This window comes from Stomoxys calcitrans, chromosome 2 (genome assembly GCF_963082655.1).
Source record: "Stomoxys calcitrans chromosome 2, idStoCalc2.1, whole genome shotgun sequence".
Classification (NCBI taxonomy): Eukaryota; Metazoa; Arthropoda; class Insecta; order Diptera; family Muscidae; genus Stomoxys; species Stomoxys calcitrans.
Window position 1 is genome coordinate 212,026,794 of NC_081553.1, and position 19,673 is coordinate 212,046,466.

A 19,673-nucleotide genomic window follows, 5' to 3' on the forward strand; every position below is an offset into this window, starting at 1 on the left:
AACTGTATAATAATTTGAGTGTCTGGACCTCTTCTACTGCTCATCGTTAAGATATATTTTATGAGTTTAAGTTAGAATGATTTGCAGAAATTCATGGTGATCATATCAGTTCACTGACCAACACAACATGCTATCTGTGTGATTCTTATTTGCATTTATTTTTGTCACATTAATCTTTTGTTGTTATATTTTCTTTTTGTTTATATATTTAATATAAAATTATATAAATGTTTTTGTTTATATATAAAAATATTTGTTTAGACGGCACATCAAATGAGGTGATTTTTCAAAGGGGGATTTTTTTTTTGGTTTTTTTTTTTTTTTATTTGCTAAATGTCAAACGAAGTTAAACCGGTCGTTATAAGGTTTGATTTCAAGATATGTTTGTCATGCCTTGCAATTTTTATGTTCAATTGTCAACTTAAAATAATATGACCACACAACTATGTACAGCGGTCAAAAAAAGTATTCATCATTCAATGTTTTTTTTTTTAATAAGTCTACAAAAGACAATTGGAATAAAAACATATTAAACTAATGATGCAGTAGTGCTTGTGTGATATATATGTACACAATTTCATTGTTTTTAAAGAAAAAAATAGTATTTATTGGAACAAAAAGGGCCATTTTACAGCTGAACACAAAAAATTAAACAAAAAAAGTATTCATCATTGCAAAAAAACAAAAAAATAAATAACATAATTTAAAAAAATTAATACTTTGTTATTCGACCACCGCGTCTTATAACTTCTTTTAAACGGTTTGACATCGATTGGACTAATTTAGCGGTTATATTTTGGTCTATATTAGTCCATTCCTCCATTATCACCTGTTGCATTTGACTCTTGCTCGAAAAATTGCGCGTTCTCAATTTGCGTTCGAGATGTTCCCAAAGATGTTCAATTGGGTTCAAGTCGGGACTTTGAGGAGGAGTTTTAATGACTTTGGGGCAGTTATACAGCATCCACATCTTGGTATTTAAAGCAGAATGTTTGGGGTCATTATCTTGATAATATTGAAAGTTATTACCAAGCCCAAGTTTTACAGCACTATCTTTTAAATTCCTCTTTAAAATGTCAATGTAATACTTATGATCCATTACTCCATTAATAATTTCAAGATTTCCCGCTCCTGAAGCCGCCATACACCCCCAAACCATTAAACCACCTCCAGCATGTTTTACAGTAGCAACTGTGTTTCGTTCTTCAAGCTCTGTATTTGGTTTTCTGTACACTATGACCTTTCCATCGCACCCAAAAAGATTAAACTTGCTCTCGTCTGCAAAAATTACTGTTTTCCAAAATGATTCGGGCTGTTTTACATACATTTTTGCGAAGTTTAGCCTTTTCACTCGGTTTATTTTATTTATAAAGGGCTTCTTACGTGCAGTTCTTCCTCTGTAACTATGCCTTTTGAGTGTATTTCGAATTGTTTGTGTAGTAACTTCCTTCCCTAAATATTCCATAGTGTTTTTACAAAGAATGGTCGCATTTGTCTTCGGAGTTTTCTGAACTTGCCGCACTAGCCAACGCACATCTCCAACTGAAAGTGCTTTTGGTCGACCAGATCTTGGTTTATTGTCAACAGTTTTCGTTTCTGTCCTCTTTCTAATGATGGATTGTATAGTAGATCATGGTCTATTTAATATTTCACTGATAGTTTTTTGAGTTAAACCATTCCTGTGGTGTTTTATTATCAAAACTTTTACCTCATCAGAAACCTCGTTTTGCTTACGACCCATTTTGACAAAAACTATATTTTCAATGAAATTAAATATTTGCTGTCAAGGGCAAAGCCTCCTTTACTAAATAAAACAGAAAAGGGGGATTCCCAAATAATATTTGAATTTGACTTTGATGATAGCACATCAATGATGAATACTTTTTTTGTTCTGTTTTTGGTGTTATTATATAAAATTGCATTTTGTGCGCTAATTAAATTTATTTTTTGAATTTATTTTAAAACATATTACGAAAAATAAACTATTGCATAAAACTGCATTATTTGTTTACTTTAAATTTTCTTCAATTACCCAAAATAAGTGAATTTATTATCAATTTTGCTAATGATGAATACTTTTTTTGACCGCTGTATGTGGTTTTCAATGAAAAACCAAAAAACAAGACTTAGGTGAGTTATGGCCACTTTATAATAAATTTGTGGTTTAATTGTTTCAAAAAAGGCCTCCATTTAATAGCATGTTTTTTGATATGTTTTATGTTTTTTATATTTAAAAAAAGTTGAATGATAGTCTATTACAAACATATTTGTAACTGCCATTGCTTTCACTCTTCCCCTTTAAACAGATATCCTTTAAAAGAAAACTGCTATTGGTTTTCATTGAATGAGGTTTATCTTATGTGCGAAATCAATATCATGACATAATTAACAGTATTAAATTACCATTTGTATATTTTTATACCCTCCACCATAAGATGGGGGGTATACTAATTTCGTCATTCTGTTTGTAACTACTCGAAATATTCGTCTGAGACCCCATAAAGTATATATATTCTTGATCGTCGTGACATTTTATGTCGATCTAGCCATGTCCGTCCGTCTGTCCGTCCGTCCGTCCGTCCGTCCGTCCGTCCGTCTGTCTGTCGAAAGCACGCTAACTTCCGAAGGAGTAAAGCTAGCCGCTTGAAATTTTGCACAAATACTTCTTATTAGTGTAGGTCGGTTGGTATTGTAAATGGGCCATATCGGTCCATGTTTTGATATAGCTGCCATATAAACCGATCTTGGGTCTTGACTTCTTGAGCCTCTAGAGTGCGCACTTCTTATCCGATTCGAATAAAATTTTGTACGGCGTGTTTTTTTATGATATCCAACAACTGTGCCAAGTATGGTTCAAATCGGTTCATAACCTGATATAGCTGCCATATAAACCGATCTTGGGTCTTGACTTCTTGAGCCTCTAGAGGGCGCAATTCTTATCCGATTGAAATGGAATTTTGCACGACGTGTTTTGTTATGATATCCAACAACTGTGCCAAGTATGGTTCAAATCGGTCCATAACCTGATATAGCTGCCATATAAACCGATCTTGGGTCTTGACTTCTTGAGCCTCTACAGTCCGCAATTCTTATCCGATTGAAATGAAATTTAGCACGACGTGTTTTGTTATTATATTCAACAACTGTGCCAAGTATGGTTCAAATCGGTTCATAACCTGATATAGCTGCCATATAAACCGATCTTGGGTCTTGACTTCTTGAGCCTCTAGAGGGCGCAATTCTTATCCGATTGAAATGGAATTTCGCACGACGTGTTTTGTTATGATACCCACCAACTGTGCCAAGTATGGTTTAAATCGGTTCATAACCTGATATAGCTGCCATATAAACCGATCTTGGGTCTTGACTTCTTGAGCCTCTAGAGTGCACAATTCTTATCCGATTGGAATGAATTTTTGGCACCAAGTATTTCGTTATGATATCCAACAACTGTGCCAAGTATGGTTGAAATCGGTCCATAACCTGATATAGCTGTCATATAAACAGATCTGGGGATTTGACTTCTTGAGCTTCTAGAGGGCGCAATTCCTATCCGATTTGGCTGAAATTTTGCATGACGTATTTTATTTTTACTTTCAACAACTGTGTCAAATAAGGTTCAAATCGGTTCATAACCTGATATAGCTGCCATATAAACCGATCTGGGATCTTGACTTCTTGACCCCTAGAAGTCGCAATTATTATTACCGATATGCCTGAAATTTTGTGCGACGGGTTCTCTCATGACCATTAATATACGTGTTTATTATGGTCTGAATCGGTCTATAGGCCGATACAGCTCCCATATAAATCGATCTCTCTATTTTACTTCTTGAGCCCACAAAGGGCGCAATTCTTATTCGAATTGGCTGACATTTTACACAGGTCTCCAACACATAATTTAATTGTGGTCCAAACCGGACCATATCTTGATACCGCTCTAACAGCAGAGCAAATCTTTTCTTACATCCTTTTTTTGCCTAAGAAGAGATGCCGGGAAAAGAACTCGACAAATGCGATCCATGGTGGAGGGTATATAAGATTCGGCCCGGCCGAACTTAGCACGCTTTTACTTGTTTACTATTAGTTGATGGTAATTAAAACTGGTTTATCTCTTAAACACATTAAAGTTTAATTGTAATACATCACGCATTGTAGAATCGTGATACAGTGTAAGTTTTTATGCGCTTATATACCATGAGGGTTGATAATTGCATTTTAAAATCAGTAAGTACAGTTAAGCTGACGCAAAGTGTTACTAATTCAGCGAGACTGAATTGAAGTTTTCCTATACAATTGAAGTTTTCCTATAAAAAACACAATTCAGCTAGGCTGAATTGAAGTTTTCTTATAGAAAACACAATTGTTGTTGTACTACAAATACTTGAGCCCAACTCTAATGCGTCACTTCTACTGATCACCCAATCTTATCTGAACATCCCAATGGCAGTACATTTTATGATGTTTGTTTATTTTATTGAGATTATAGCCACTTGAATTTGTGGTAATATACGCATTTGCTATCGATTTATTTTTTGTTTTTGCTGAATTTAAACTGCAGAAAGGGTATTTACCTTATGTCACGATGTGTAGTTGATGTGCAGGTGGCGACCTACCACTACTTGAGCTGCAATCTAATGTGTCACTTGTATTAACATAAATAAAGGGTGATTTTTTTGAGGTTAGGATTTTCATGCATTAGTATTTGACAGATCACGTGGGATTTCAGACATGGTGTCAAAGAGAAAGATGCTCAGTATGCTTTGACATTTCATCATGAATAGACTTACTAACGAGCAACGCTTGCAAATCATTGAATTTTATTACCAAAATCAGTGTTCGGTTCGAAATGTGTTAAAATTTTGACAAATTTTGTTCAGCGATGAGGCTCATTTCTGGTTGAATGGCTACGTAAATAAGCAAAATTGCCGCATTTGGAGTGAAGAGCAAGAGATAAGCCATCAATCGAGATAAGCCATCAATCGTATGTTTTCATTGCAATTGCGATAGAATTTATGATGTTTGTTCTTTTTATTGAGACTTGGGACATTTGTTTTATCAGTAACATACAACAAATTTGCTACCGTTTTTTGTGCAGCAAGTTAATTTTTTCTTACCTTATTAAGCGATGTGCAGTTTATAGTGGCGTTTCCCTACGATGAAAATGGCATTTGTTTACTTTAATTCACTTATACTCTCTTTCCCCACTTTAGGTATTCTTCCGCAGTGTCACTCTCTATCTCTCTCTCTCGCTCTCTCTTGCTCCTCCTTAGTATTTTAATCACCTTAGACTGACTACTCTTTATCATAAGATGATTTATATTATGGGGGCTTGTATTTACCATACACCTGTACCTATGTACATACCGTATGCATGTGAGTTTGTTTGTGTGTTTTTGTTTATTTGCTTAGCCTTTAATGTTGAGTTTTATAGCCATCAAAACAAACGCCGATACAAGTAAGGCACGGTGAGAATTGAAGTGTAAACGATAAGAGAAAATCCCCTTGACTTTTGTGCCCAATGAAATGGCAAGAAATATGTCATGCCATGCCAAACAGGCCACCATTCTTGAATCCCGTGATCCCAGTTTTTGTTTGCTTCCCACTAACGTAATAAGTAGCTTCATCCGTGTATAAAATTCGATATTTTATTATCGGCCCGAGACATTTTTGATATTGATGACTTTTTACACATATCGAAGAAAATGCAGGCATTTATCGTTTAATAATAATTTTTAAGGCATTGTTATACCCACCATCGTAGAATGGGGGTATACTTATTTAGTAGTTCCGTTTGTAACACCTTGAAATATTAAGCTTGACCCCCAAAAGTACAATATATATATATATATATATATATATATATATATATATATATATTCTTGATCGTATTGGCACAAATACGTCTTAGTGATGTAAGTTTGTAATTTTGCATTCGGTGTTGCTTTATGGCTTCCAAGAACTGTGCTAAGTACAGTCCGAATCGGTCTATAACCTGATATAGCTCCCATATAAACCGATCTTCCGATTTGACTTCATGAGTCGTTACAAGCGGCAAGTTTTGTCCGATTTGGCTCAAATGTTGCATGCGGTGTTCTGTTACGACTTCCAACAATTGTGCCAAGTACGGTCAAAATCAGTCTATAACCTGATATAGCTCCCATGTAAACCGGTCTCTCGATCACCTTTGTTCGGTTCCTAGAAGCTTAAATTTTAGCTGGTTTTACAGAAGTTTGGTATATTAGAATACAATTATGCCCTTCAACTACCACGCACGAACTTAAAACGCTTTTACTTGTTAAATTTTGTTTACTTTGTTTGTGCAAGGTATCTGTAATTGCTTGTTGTCTAACATGCTCTCAGCATAATTTGTGATAGCTACATATCAGGTGCCCACATAAAATTAATGGGTCGTTTACACCTTAAGATAAGTCGAAAGATTTTTTTTTATCAATAATGCATGTACAACGTTTTCGCAAAATTAAAAATTATGCAATTAAATCCTAATTTATTTTCATATAAATATATACCACTAATTCCCATGAGTAAGTTCTTGATATTTGCTTGCTAAAATTACAAAGTAACAATTTGTTGCCTTATGGCAAACAAAAACATTAAAGTACTAGCGATAAATGTAAACAAAACATTATGGTCAAGAAATATTGACTCAACTTTTGTAGACAATTAAAACTGCTAGCTGGTAGTTTTTGGCACAAGTGGATCGTATAGTTTTGTGATATGTGCGATTGACAAACAGAACTATTCGAATGGCGAAAAATTTGAACTTTTTACCCATCCCTTGTTGTATATTGGTTTAAGTCGACATTGACATTCCCAAAATTCAACATGTCATACATTGCCTTTTTTTCTAATTGTTGCGCGTATTGACAATTATGCGTTCATACTATTATTTATTCACGCACTTTCTTATCTCAAGCAACGACAAATTTTATTTGTATTTCAGCATAGTTACCAGTATTAATTAACACTCTGATAAGATATTGTACAAACAGAAATGATTGCAAATAAATTTTGGTGGTGGTAAAAATCAGAGATTCCCAATATTGAATCGAAAGAGTCAAGGCTAAAGAACAGTAACATATTTTATAAAAAATTGTCGGAAAAAATAAAAAAAACCCATATGAAAAGACGGTCAGAAATCGTACAGAATTCTCTCAGAACTGTCGGAACAAAAATTCCCTCAGAATGTCGAACAGAATTCGGTAAGATCTTGTCGGCAGACTTCAGAATTTGTGCAGATTTGTCTGACATCAGACCCCCTCCTAATGCTGGTAACATTTGAGAGGTACTATGCCATGTAAAACTTGTCTCCAAAGAGGTGTCGCACTGTGGCACGCCGTTCGGATTCGGCTATAGAAAGGAGGCCCTTATCATTAAGCTTAAACTGGAATTGGACTGCACTGATTGATATGTGAGAAGTTTGCCCCTGTTCCTTAATGTAATGTTCATGGGCAAATTTTGCATTTTGTATCGGAAGATATAAGAGGAAGAATATGCGACTGAGAAGTGTTGGATGACCACAGCTTCTCTGATCATCGTTATATAAGTTTTAGCCTTGGGGAAAATACCGAAGTAGTGGTCCCTCGGCTAAACAGAAAAAAGGCGGATAAGGATAAATTTCGGCACAAATTCTGCATGTCTATCCAAACAGCGACCGCCACTGTGGTCTCCAGAGCAGGTTGGTCTAAGGAAGGACTGCACAAAATTCTTCAACAGAGCAATAGCCACAAGAGTACCACACGATTGGGACATCTATAAGGCTAAGCTACAAAAATATAAGGGCGAGCTTAGAAAGGCTCAGAACAAATGCTGGGTAGAATTCTGCAGCTTCTTGGAGGATACATCTGTGGCCTCTAGGCTAAGGAAGATTCTGTTCTTGAGACCTATTACGGTGGGGTATATTCAGAAGTCAGAGAATGTATGGACAATGTCTAGTGAGGAAACACTAGAACTATTCGTTGATACACATTTCCTGGGAAAGTATCCAATGGACAATGTGGCGCCAGAAAAGGTTGTCACTGATATGCATTCGTCGGAGGCCATTAGGGAAATTGTGTCTGAGCCGAAAATCTTTTCTTTAAGAACCTGTCTGATTTAGCGGATGTGAACATTCGCAAGTTATTGGGCTTTTTAAAGCGATCTGGATGGTTCAACGGTAGGAACTAGAAGGCATCTTCCTTCTTCTGTTCCTGTGGTACCACAATGGACGAAAACGTTTAAGTGAATCTGTTGGCAGACTGCCAGTTAAACCTACTCTAACTTACATAATGTTGTCATGCAATTTGATATTTATTCTCTAATTGTTAATTGTTTACCAAATTATCCTTTACTCATGGATTTGCCGTAATTTTATGCCATAAAAAGCCACCGAATATGATTATCAATTAACAAATAATATATTGACGTAGGTAAAGCACTACTCAATTATTCTAGACTCTATGGAATTTTCCCTAAAATTTTTGTTTTTTTATTGTAGTATAACATTTGATAGTAACATGCAGTCGTTTAATCACCATAGTTTTATTTTCTAGTTGTTGTTATTGTTAGAGGTATTTAAACTGATAACGATTTTGACAGAGTGTTGCTGGTTGTTGTTGTTATGAGTATTTATTTTCAACTTACCCATCATCGATAACAGAATTAAGCCCAAGCCTGACATATTACTACGCGCACTTTAATGAATGGTGGTCGCAGTTGTTGTTATTGTTGTGCACTGCTGCTGCTGCTGCTACAGCTGTTGCAATTGTTAATGTGTGTATGTGTGCAATAGTTGTGAGTTTTCACTGGCTTGTTTTGCAAATTGTTGCTGTTAATAAACTATTGACACATCAAATGTGATTTCTATTATGAAAAACACGTTTTTCTATAGCGCGATTTTAATAGGAACTACTTGAAAGGCGTTAAAAGCCGTTATTTTGATAAAGAGGATTTGTTGTAGGTAGTTTTGTTAAATTAGGAACTATTTTATAAATTCGTTGTTTGGTTCTCTTTCTCTCTCTCTCTCACACTGTCAGTGCTTTAATATGGTAAGTATAGTTTTGTGAGAGATAAGGATCTCTGAGAATGGTGTTTTGACTTCCTTTTATATAAAGTGCTGTGTGCAATTGGTTTTGCTTTGTTTTTTTTTGTACTGTTTGGGCTCTCAGCTTATTTGAAAGGCAATACAATGGCGTTGTTTTTATCTTTGGTGGCGCAGTTGTCTGTTTTTTCTTTTGTTTTAATTTAATTTACATACATAATGGCAATTATTTTTGTTTTATTTCTTTTTTTTTTCCTTTTATAAAATTGAAACAATATTCTAAAAATCACTGTTGTTAATCGCTATGTCATTTGATTAATTAAACTAAACCAGTCTAGCATTGGCAGGGAGGCAAGCAGGCTGGCAGACACTCTGGTACTCGAGAGCGCCAGTGAGCGTACTTAAAATGATACTGATACACGACGAGGCGAGAAACAAACAACAAACTAAAGACAAATCGAAATCGGTTCTGATGTTAATACTGCGTTCACGGACGATGTCGATCGGCGTGTTGTATATTGATTCCGAAACTGAAAACGAAACTGTGTTTGCTTGCGAATTCGGAAGTAAAATGTTTGGTATGAGTCGGAAATTCAAATATTTATAAAAATGCTGTTGCTAAAGATGGGTAGGTAGGTAGGTGGGTACGCCAGTGGCTCTCATATCGGCTATGGCATATGGCAGCGGCGTTATCGTCGTTTACGTTAAATGATAGGCATTTGCTAGTTACGTTACTATGCTCTTTGCTCTGCTTTGTTTTGATTCGCCAACAACAGGCTAAATGAAATGAAGATAGTCGCTGTTGTTTTTAGTTGTTGTTTATTGCACAGGCCTACCATGTTCTGTTTGGTCTCAAGAATAACATTGTGGTCATTTTCATCTAATGTCAAGGCCTTGCTAAAAAGGGGATTTCTTTCCACTAACGATACATATTATCATTAATCTTGCTCGAGAGAAGTCTCCGCAAACGATAATTTTTTCATTATAAGCAGCCATCTAACTAGAGATAAGTCCATCCCCCCATTGAGTATGTTTTGAGTGAGTGAGTGATTTTTTGAGTAAACTAAAGAGTGTTTGATTTAGGAATAATCATTGAAGTCAAGCATACTCGTAGTATTAACTAAAGTCATTATCTTGTGTCGAAAACAATAAAAAACAAGTAAAGGGTGGTTTTTAAAGAGCTATAGGAAAGTTTTTCAAAAATAAGAAAATTCAAAAAAATGCATGAAATCTTTATTTGGATCGATAGTACGGTCCTTATAATTTAATGTTTGAAGATTATTTCATGCAAATATTGACCGTGACGGTCCATCTAATTTTGACATACTCTTTCCAACATTTCGGCCGGTATCTCACGTATAAATGCTTCCATAATGTCTTCCAATGCGTCAATTGAAGCGGGCTTGTCTGTATAGACATGAGCTTTAACATAGCCCCACAAAAAATAGTCTAAAGACGTCAAAACACACGACTTAGGCGGCCTATTGACCGGTCCCGAACATGAAATAAAATGTTCGCCGAACTCGTCTCTCAATAAGACCATTGTTACGCGTACTGTGTGGCATGTGGCACCGTCTTGTTGAAACCACCTGTCATGCAAGTCAAGCTCTTGCAGTTTGGCCAAAAAAAGTTGAATATCAACTCACGATAGCGCACATCATTCATAGTTACGCTACGATTCGCATCATCTTTGAAGAAGTACGGTCCAATGATGTCACCAGCCCATGAACCGCACCAAAGTGTGACTTTTTCTGGATGCATTGGTAGCTCTTGCAATGCTTCATTCCAAAATCGAAAATTCTGCTTATATACGAACCCATTGAACCAAAAATGAACTTCGCCGTTAAATGGAAGAAGCGCACGATGAACTTTCTAAAAGAGCACGCTTTTTGTTAAAAAAAAAATCAATAATTTGCAAACGTTGTTCGTTGGTAAGACGATTCATGGTTAAATTATAGACCAAACTGAAGATATTTGACAGTGAAACAAAACTCGGAACGTGCGTGAGCTGTTTAAACCAGTGTTTCCAAAAAGATAATAGCTAAAAAAATCACCCTTTAGTACACAAAGGGACGAAGGAGTTGCTGGCGTTCGATAAGAGGTCGATGAGTACATTGCCATAGGCCGCATGGCGGCGCGCATGGGGATACCGCACAATGACTTCAGTAGGAGTTGTCTTGATGAGGATGAGACGTAGGCTCTCCTTTCTGGGGAGTCGTTTCCTCTGTGATCTGGGTAAACTTGCAAACGTACCTCTGGTATGTCTCCTGAGGCTTGTTGAGGGAACAGGATGGTTCCTACGGGGGGAGCTACAAGCTCCGAGAGACGTAGGTTCTCCTTTCTGGGGAGCCGTTTCCTCTGTGATCTGGGTGAACTTGCAAACGTACCTCTGGTATGTCTCCTGAGGTTTGTTGAGGGAACAAAATGGTTCCTACGGGGGCAGCCACAAGCTCCGACGTAGGTGGATCCGTGCTTGCGTAGGAACGGGCGGTTCTTCACCCCCGCCCGGGTTCTCTCCTCCTCCTCCTGTCTTTTCCTTTTATTCGTGTATAACCTCTAGTATGAGGTCTCACATTTTCTTTCTCTTCCCTTTCTCTCTCTAGGGTACCACAATGGGCCCAACTGGCCTCCGAGTGAACTTACTTTTGGTGGGCAACCCATTCAACCTAACCTAACGTAAAGGGCACATGTCAAGCCATTCAACTAAGTCCATTTGTGTAAATTTTTAGCAGAATCTATGGTAGGTTCCCAAGATTGTTTGTTATCAGAAGTTGCACGTCAAGCAATCCATCCTGCGGTCTGGAGTGACATAGTGTTACTGAGTCTACGAATGCAGTATACAGGAAAATCCAGCAGACAGTAACAGTATAATGCTGCCTTGTTATTCTTTGGCCGGGTTGTTGTTTGGCTGGATAGCGTCGGCAGGATGTGAGCGTCAGATCTTGAGGAGAGCGACGCACACAATATAAAAAAATATATTTGCAAACCCAAAACGCTGGGCTAGAAATTTCAATTATTCTGAGAAAACCAAGAAGGATAAAAACGGTCTCTTTCAAAGTTGATGACCACCGCAAATAAATTAAAAATCTGCATCTTGAATGTCCAACTTTTATTAAAAAAAGATGCACTTGCGGATTCAATGGAAGAGAACAAGATCGATATTATCATCTTACATGAAGTGCAATGGATTGAGAGAGAGATGAAATAAGAATAAGTGAAAACGAAAGTAGAGAAAGTAGAGAGATGAGTGTGAGATGTGGACAAAGCACGTGCTCATGAAGATGAAAGAGAGAGAGAGGGGGAGAAAAAGAGGGAGGAAGAGAGGGAGTAATGGATTGGGAGAGGCGTCACAACAAGCGTGACCCGCTGTATATATAATACCTGGCTTGGAAACAGAAATGAAACAGGAGAGAGTGAAAATGAAAGTAGAGATAGAGAACTTTGAAATGTGGACAAAGTACGTGCTCATGAAGATGGAAGAGAGTGAGGGAGAAAGAGAGGGAGAAAGAGAGGGCGAAAGAGAGGGACAGAGAGAGGGAGAAAAAGAGGGAGAAAGAGAGAGAGAAAGAAAGGGACAGAGAGAGGGAGCAAGAGAGGGACGGAGAGAGGGTCAGAGAGAGGGTCAGAGAGAGGGAGAAAGAGAGGGATAGAGAGAACCAAAATGGGGCGAACACGTCACATAAACTAGACTAGGGCCCATCGAATTAGTTCTAGATTTGGCAAAATATCAGTGGCACTATCGATTTTTATACCCACCAACATAGGATGGGGGTATACTAACCAAGTCATTCCGTTTGTAACACCTCGAAATATTGATCTAGGATCCTAAAGTGTATATTCTTGATCGTCTCGACATTCTGAGTCGATCAAGCCATGTCAGTCCATCCGTCTGTCGAAATCACAAGAGCGGTCGAACGCGTAAAGCTAGCCGCTTGTAATTTTGCACAGATACTTAATATTGATGTAGGTCGATGGGGATTGCAAACGGGCCATATCAGTTCAGATTTGGAGTAAGCTGCCATATAAACCGATCTCCCGATTTGATTTCTTGAGCCCCTGGAAGCAGCAATTTTCATCTGATTTGGCTGAAATTTTACACATGGTGTTCTGTTATGACTCCCAAAAATTGTGTCAAGTAGGTCCAAATTGGTTTATAACCTGATATAGCTCCCATATAAACCGATCTCCCGATTTGACTTTTTGAGCCCTTGGAAGCAGAAATTTTCATCCGATTTGGCTGAAATTTTACACACAGTGTTCTGTTATGACTTCCAAAAGCTGTGTCAAGTACGGTCCAAATCGGTCTGTAACCTGATATAGCTCCCATATAAACCGATCTCCCGATTTGACTTCTTGAGACCCTGGAAGCAGCAATTTTTATCCGATTTGGCTGAAATTTTACACACAGTGTTCTGTTAGGAGTTCCAAAAATTGTGCCAAGTGCGTTCCGAATCGGTCAATAACCTGATAGAGCTCCCATATACACCGAAATCCAGATTTGATTTCTTGAGTCCCTGGAAGCCTCAAGTTTCATCCAATTTGGCTGAAATTTTGCACATAGTGTTCTGTTATGACTTCCAACAATTGCGTCAAGTACAGTTCAAATCAGTCAAGAACCTGATATAGCTCCCATGTAAACCGGTCTCTCGATCATCCTGGTTCGGTTCCTAGAGCTTTAATTTTTGCTGGATTGACAGAAGTTGGGTATGTAGAATAAAATTATGCCCTTCAACTAAATTTATTTTGTATAAATTTTGGGTTCCCAAGGTTCTACCTGGCCCAACTTAGCACACTTTTACTTGTTAGTTTTGTCTGAATATCGATTGATGTTTTTCCTATCGATACTATCGGCAAAGCTTAAGTTTTTGTAAAACTGAATACGAATACGCGATTCGACACTGAATGTATCTTATAATGTACATTGCGCCTGTAGAGGGCGCAATTTTCATCCGATTGGGCTAAAATTTTGTACCATGATTTCTTCATGACTTTATTTAATTTGGTTTTATTCGGTCTGTGCATTTAAATTGCTTCTACATAAATCGATCTCCTGATTTTTATTCTCGTTTTGGTTTGAAATATAGGTGATGGGAAATTAGCGATAACATCGATACTATCGATATTTATTATTATCGATAATTTGCCAGCTCTACTCAGTTCCACCTTACCAGCCACACCAAGCCCTTACAGAAGTCCAGAATGACAAAAAGATTATTGAATGTCTCTAAGAGCTTAGAAAAGAATTGATATCAAAACACTACGTACAAAATTTGAGTCAAATCGGGCGAGAATTGCGCCCTCTAGAAGCTCAAGAAGTCAAGACTCAATATCGGCTTATGACATGCGCATTTATTACCCGATTTCGCTGAAATTCGGCGTAGAGAATTTCAATTTTATCAGGCCCATCGACATCCGAACCAAAAATGGTCCAGGTCGGAAAGTTGGACTTCGGACTTGCGTCGGAAAGAATGGACTTCGCTGAATGTTGGATCAGTGAGTTGTATTAAGACTCCCAATATCTGTCCCGAAAATGATCCAGACCAGGCAGTATTCAGATATAACTGCCATAGAGAACGATCTTCAGCTTAAGGGCCTAAAGAACATAAAAGTCCCATTTTTTCTCCGATTTTGCTGAAATTTTAAACAGTGCTTTGTACTAGGAGACTCGATATCCGACACGAATATGGTGCATATCGGACCATATTTACATATAGCTGCCATATGCCGATTTAAGTTCCTAAGCCTATAACATGCGCATTTATTATGAGATTTCGTTGAAATTTGGCATAGTGAATTTTATTAGGCCCGCCGATATACGAATCAAAAATAGTCCAGATCTGGCTATTTTTAGAGACCGATCATTAGCCTTAGGTTCTAAATACCACAAAAGGCGCATTTATTACCGGATTTCGCTGCAATTCAGAACAGTGAGTTTTATTAGACCGGTCGATATCCGAACCAAAAATAGTCCAGATCAGAAGATATGTGAATACAGCTTCCATATAGACCGATCTGTCGATTTTAGGTCTTAGGCATATAACAGGCGTATTTATTACCCCTCTTCGCTGATATTTCGAACAGTGAGTTGTATCAGGACTCCCAACATCTGTCCCGAAAATGATCCATATTTAGATATTGCTGCCATAGAGATCAGTCTTCAGCTTTGGGATCCAAAGACCATAAAAGGCTTATTTATTCTCCGATTTTGCTGAAATTTGAAACAGTGAGTTGCTTTAAGACTCCCGACATCCAGATCAGCTGTCATAAAGATCGATCATCCATATTAGGGCTTAATCACATGAGCGGCGCACTTTTAAACCGATTTCGCTGAAATTTCGAACTGTTACTTGCACGGAGGTTGCCTTTTGTATTTCGGTGTTAGAGAACACAAAAACTAATATTAATCATCGAAAATCGCTTTATTGTTTTTACAATAAGCCCCCTTTAAGATCTATACACGCGTTGAACCAATTGTCGAAGCACCTTTGCCTCTCTGATTGGGGTATCTCCAAAACATGCATTCTGAACGCATTAACCGCTTCTTCGGGTGTAGAAAAACCTTCAACTCACATTTTACTTTACGTACGGGAATAAAAAGAAGTCATTCGGTGTCAAGTCAGGACTATACGGCGGTAGACTCATCAAATCTAGGTTTTGAGTGCTCAAAAATGCAGTTGTTTGAGCCGATGTGTGAGAGTTCGCATTGTCGTGGTGAAGAGTGATCCGTCTTGTGTATGTGTTGTTGTGTACCACCCAGAATTGACTGTTTTGCGTTGTTCTAGTGGCACGATTGCGACCAGTCCAGTTTTTTCCGAAAAAACAGGCGATCATTTGCTTGGAAGTTCTTGTTTAATTTCGGGCTCATACGCGTAAATCCGTGATTCATCACCTGTCACGATGTCATAGACATGTTTCGAAGCACCGCGATCGTATTTTTGGAACATTTCTTTCAACCAATCGATACGAGCCTTTTTTGAGCGATTGACAAATTGTGTGAGAGCCAACGCGAACAAATTTTTTTTGACAGCCAAATGTTCATGCAATATTGAATTTATGCTGGTCCCACTAATGCTTAAGATTGTCTCAATCTCACGAGAGGTCACAGTTATCGCACAGCATCAATGGTCCTTGATGGAGTTTCATCGGCAAAAATTGATTTGAGTTCACAGATGCACTGTTGTTGAGTTAATCCACGTCAATAGTTGTAAAAATAATCGGAGGAAAGTTTTTACGATTTAATTCTATTTTTTTGGGCGAGATCAATCTTTCAAGTTACTGTAAACAACGCAAATTGCGCTCGTATGTCAAAACATTCTGAGTACGTATAACCTCAAAAATGGCAAGGGTAACGATGGAGCTGTCAGTTGGCAGATGCAATACAAGGGCTGTCCGAAATATAATCTTGGTATAGAGCTTCTCGGCACCTGAACCAAATATGATTAAGATCGGACTATTGGGATGTATTGGGTTGCCCAAAAAGTAATTGCGGATTTTTCATATAGTCGGCGTTGACAAATTTTTTCACAGCTTGTGACTCTGTAATTGCATTCTTTCTCCTGTCAGTTATCAGCTGCTACTTTTAGATTGCTTTAGAAAAAAAGTGTAAAAAAGTATATTTGATTAAAGTTCATTCTAAGATTTATTAAAAATTTACTTTCTTTTAAAAAAATCCGCAATTACTTTTTGGGCAATCCAATAGTAGTGTTACAATAAATTTTGATAATTAATATATCCAAGGTGGTGGGTATCAAAAGTTCGGCACGGCCGAACTTAATGCGTTTTGACTTGCTTTACTTTAAAATCTATTATCTAAACAATGTAAGCGATGACAAATTTCGCGAACAAAGAAGAAAAGTCTGCCAGCCGTTTTCCGCAACCATATAAAGTTTCGACTTTGTACATGAATTGCCTTATGAATTGACTCCAAAATATCACCAATTTATAAATTTGCAAGCCTGTGTTCCTCATCGCGTTGGCTGTTTATTCTAGCTCGTTATCATAAATTTGTTTAATTGATTTTGTAGTTCTTGCTCTACACGTGTTAACTGTTCCATAAATTATGCTAAATATAGGAAAAGACCCCGTACCCGCACCACCCGATAACCAAAAAATTGTTTCCAATGGGAAACTCATTAGCATTAAATTAACTAAAGTTCAAGAATCCCCTTTATTATGAAAGGTGTTAATGGATCAATTAGTTTGATTTTTTTTTCAAATTGGGGTGTGCTATATACTGGGGACTGACTACAATTGCTTAAATGTGACAAGCTTGCTTTGGTGTTGCTTTTTTTTAGGAACTTTGAATATGTTGGAGAAAAGTGTGAATGAGAGTGTGCCGATTTGCTTGTACACAAAAATAAAAATTTCAAAACATATCCAAAGAATGATAAAGTAAAACCACAAGTTAAGCCGTTTTTGGTAGGTTCTCACCAAAATTGGAAGGTTTTCATTTTCTAGGTAGGTTGGTGGGCTGACCTAAATTTTTAGTAGGTTCTTCCAATATACAAATACCAAGTTAATTACTGAATAAATAGCCGTTGATAACTCAAAATTCGTTTCTGTGTATTCTTTAAGAGTGCAGAACATAACCATGGATGTCAAGGGACTAAATAATGTTACAAAGTGATCCCACTAAGTTCTGTACAAGTTCTGATATTGACTGTAAGTGGTATGAATTTTAAAATATCTTTTCCGAACTTTGGAAAATCTGGGTAGGTTAGGTTAGGTTGAAAAGAGGGTATAGATAAAAGAAAAGAAAATTTTGCGTTAGGAATTCCGTGCTACTAACAAAATCCTTAATTGTTTTCAATACCACTCCCCAAAGTTGGTTCTTGTCTGGTATTGTCTCCACCTAAGTGCCGGTATCTGTTAAACGCGAAAGCCGGGCAATGACAAAGGAAATACTCCAACGTTTCATCATCTTCCCCGCATGCCCTACACATGCTAGCACTAGCGGCACCGATTTTACATAAGTGACCTCGTAGTCCTATGCGTTCCGTTTTGATACCAAAAGCTATACTGACCTCCTTAGTTCTTTCAGTAATAGCCTCGTCTTTTCACGATCTGGATCCCCCCAAAGGATTTTCACCTTCCTACTGACCGTTTTTCCACAAAGGAAATACTCCAACGTCTCATCATCTTCCCCGCATGCCCTACACATGCTAGCACTAGCGGCACCGATTTTACATAAGTGACCTCGTAGTCCTATGCGTTCCGTTTTGATACCAAAAGTTATACTGACCTCCTTCTTACTTCTTTCAGTAATAGCCTCGTCTTTTCACGATCTGAATCCCCCCATAGAATTTTCGCCGTCCTACCGACCCTTTCGCTGTTCCACAATGTTGCATGCGCATTCGTCGCCCACTCTCTTAACTCGGACGACCATCGACCAGAAAGGCTTCAGGTTAACCATATTTATTAACGTCCTCTGGCCTTCACCGCCAAATCGTCTGCCCTTTCATTTCCCCTTACTCCGTTATGGCCCGGCACCCAAACGATATGGATTTTGCCATCCTCAGAGAAGGCGTTAATCTCCTTCTTACACTGCAAGACTGTTTGTGACCTTACCGTCCTGGTTGTTATTGCCCTTGTGGCAATTTTACTGTCGGTAATGATGTTCACACTCGACGTCCTCGCGTTAGCACCACACCACTTCACGCATTCCGTGATAGCCCGGATTTCCGCCTGCAGAACCGTATTATGGTCAGGCTGTCTAAAACAGATCTCAGTCCCTGGGTTCTCAATATAGACCCCCAGGCCCACTCTGTCCTCTAGCTTTGATCCATCCGTGTAACATGATCTTTAAGATGGCAATACTAGGGTTCCGTCAATCCAAGACTCTGTCGATGGTAGCAGTGCCTCGCATTCGACTTCAAGGTTCATCTCAAGTATCCGATCGGAAACCTCTTCCCTTCCTTCCAGGGTGCCTATCGTCGCCTCGATTATACCGCGATGGTATGCTCTTAACCTCAATCCATTCTCCCATCGCCTTAAGTCTCATAGCCGCAGTGGCTCCTTCACACTTAATCTGTATGTCAAAGAGTCGAATATGTAGAATAGTCTCCAGTGCCCTAGTGGGCGTGGTCCTTATCGCTTCGCCTATGCCAAGACAACATGTTCTCTGAACCTGTTGTATGGTCCTTATGTTGCACTTTTTCTCTTTAGCAGTCCACCAAACTACTGAGGCGTAAGTAATTATTGGTCCAAACACGCTCCTGTAGAGCCAGTGGACTATCCTCGGATTCAGACCCCATTTCGAGCCTACGGCCCCGCTACATAGTGCCCAACATCTTTGAGCCTTCTCAGTACTCTCCTGAATGTGACACTTCCAATTCAGTTTCCTAACCAAGATCATACCTAAGGATTTGACCTTATCGAAATCGTCTTATTGAGGCAACATGGTGCGTTAAATTGGCCCAACTTCGTCTTCCTCGTGAACAACCATATTTCAGTCTTCTCTGGGTTAACATTGAGACCTCTGAGTCTAGCCCAGTCATATGCCATATGCAAGACCCTTTCGGTCCTTCTGCATAGCTCATTCGGATCCTTACCCCTTAGAAGTATTATAACATCGTCTGCGTAGCAAACGAGTTCAATTCCCTCCTCCGTCAGCATCCGTAATAGGTCATTTATG

General features: G+C 38.2%; 2 protein-coding genes across 8 annotated transcripts in view; one reads left to right on the top strand and one right to left on the bottom strand.

The window, feature by feature from the left end:
* Positions 1–19,673, top strand: part of LOC106080680 (trichoplein keratin filament-binding protein) — a 164,618-nt gene that overhangs the window by 105,095 nt on the left and 39,850 nt on the right. The gene's annotated exons all lie outside the window — the stretch shown is intronic.
* Positions 1–19,673, bottom strand: part of LOC106088801 (peptidoglycan-recognition protein LB) — a 50,910-nt gene that overhangs the window by 19,697 nt on the left and 11,540 nt on the right. The window contains exon 1 of one of the 2 annotated variants that reach the window (XM_013254489.2): positions 8,644–9,620. The exons of the other annotated variant lie outside the window; for it this stretch is intronic. Coding sequence (XP_013109943.1) covers positions 8,644–8,680 — 37 coding nt within the window. The 5' untranslated portion in view covers positions 8,681–9,620. Of the gene's footprint in view, positions 1–8,643; positions 9,621–19,673 lie in introns of those variants that run through there. 2 annotated transcript variants of the gene reach the window in all.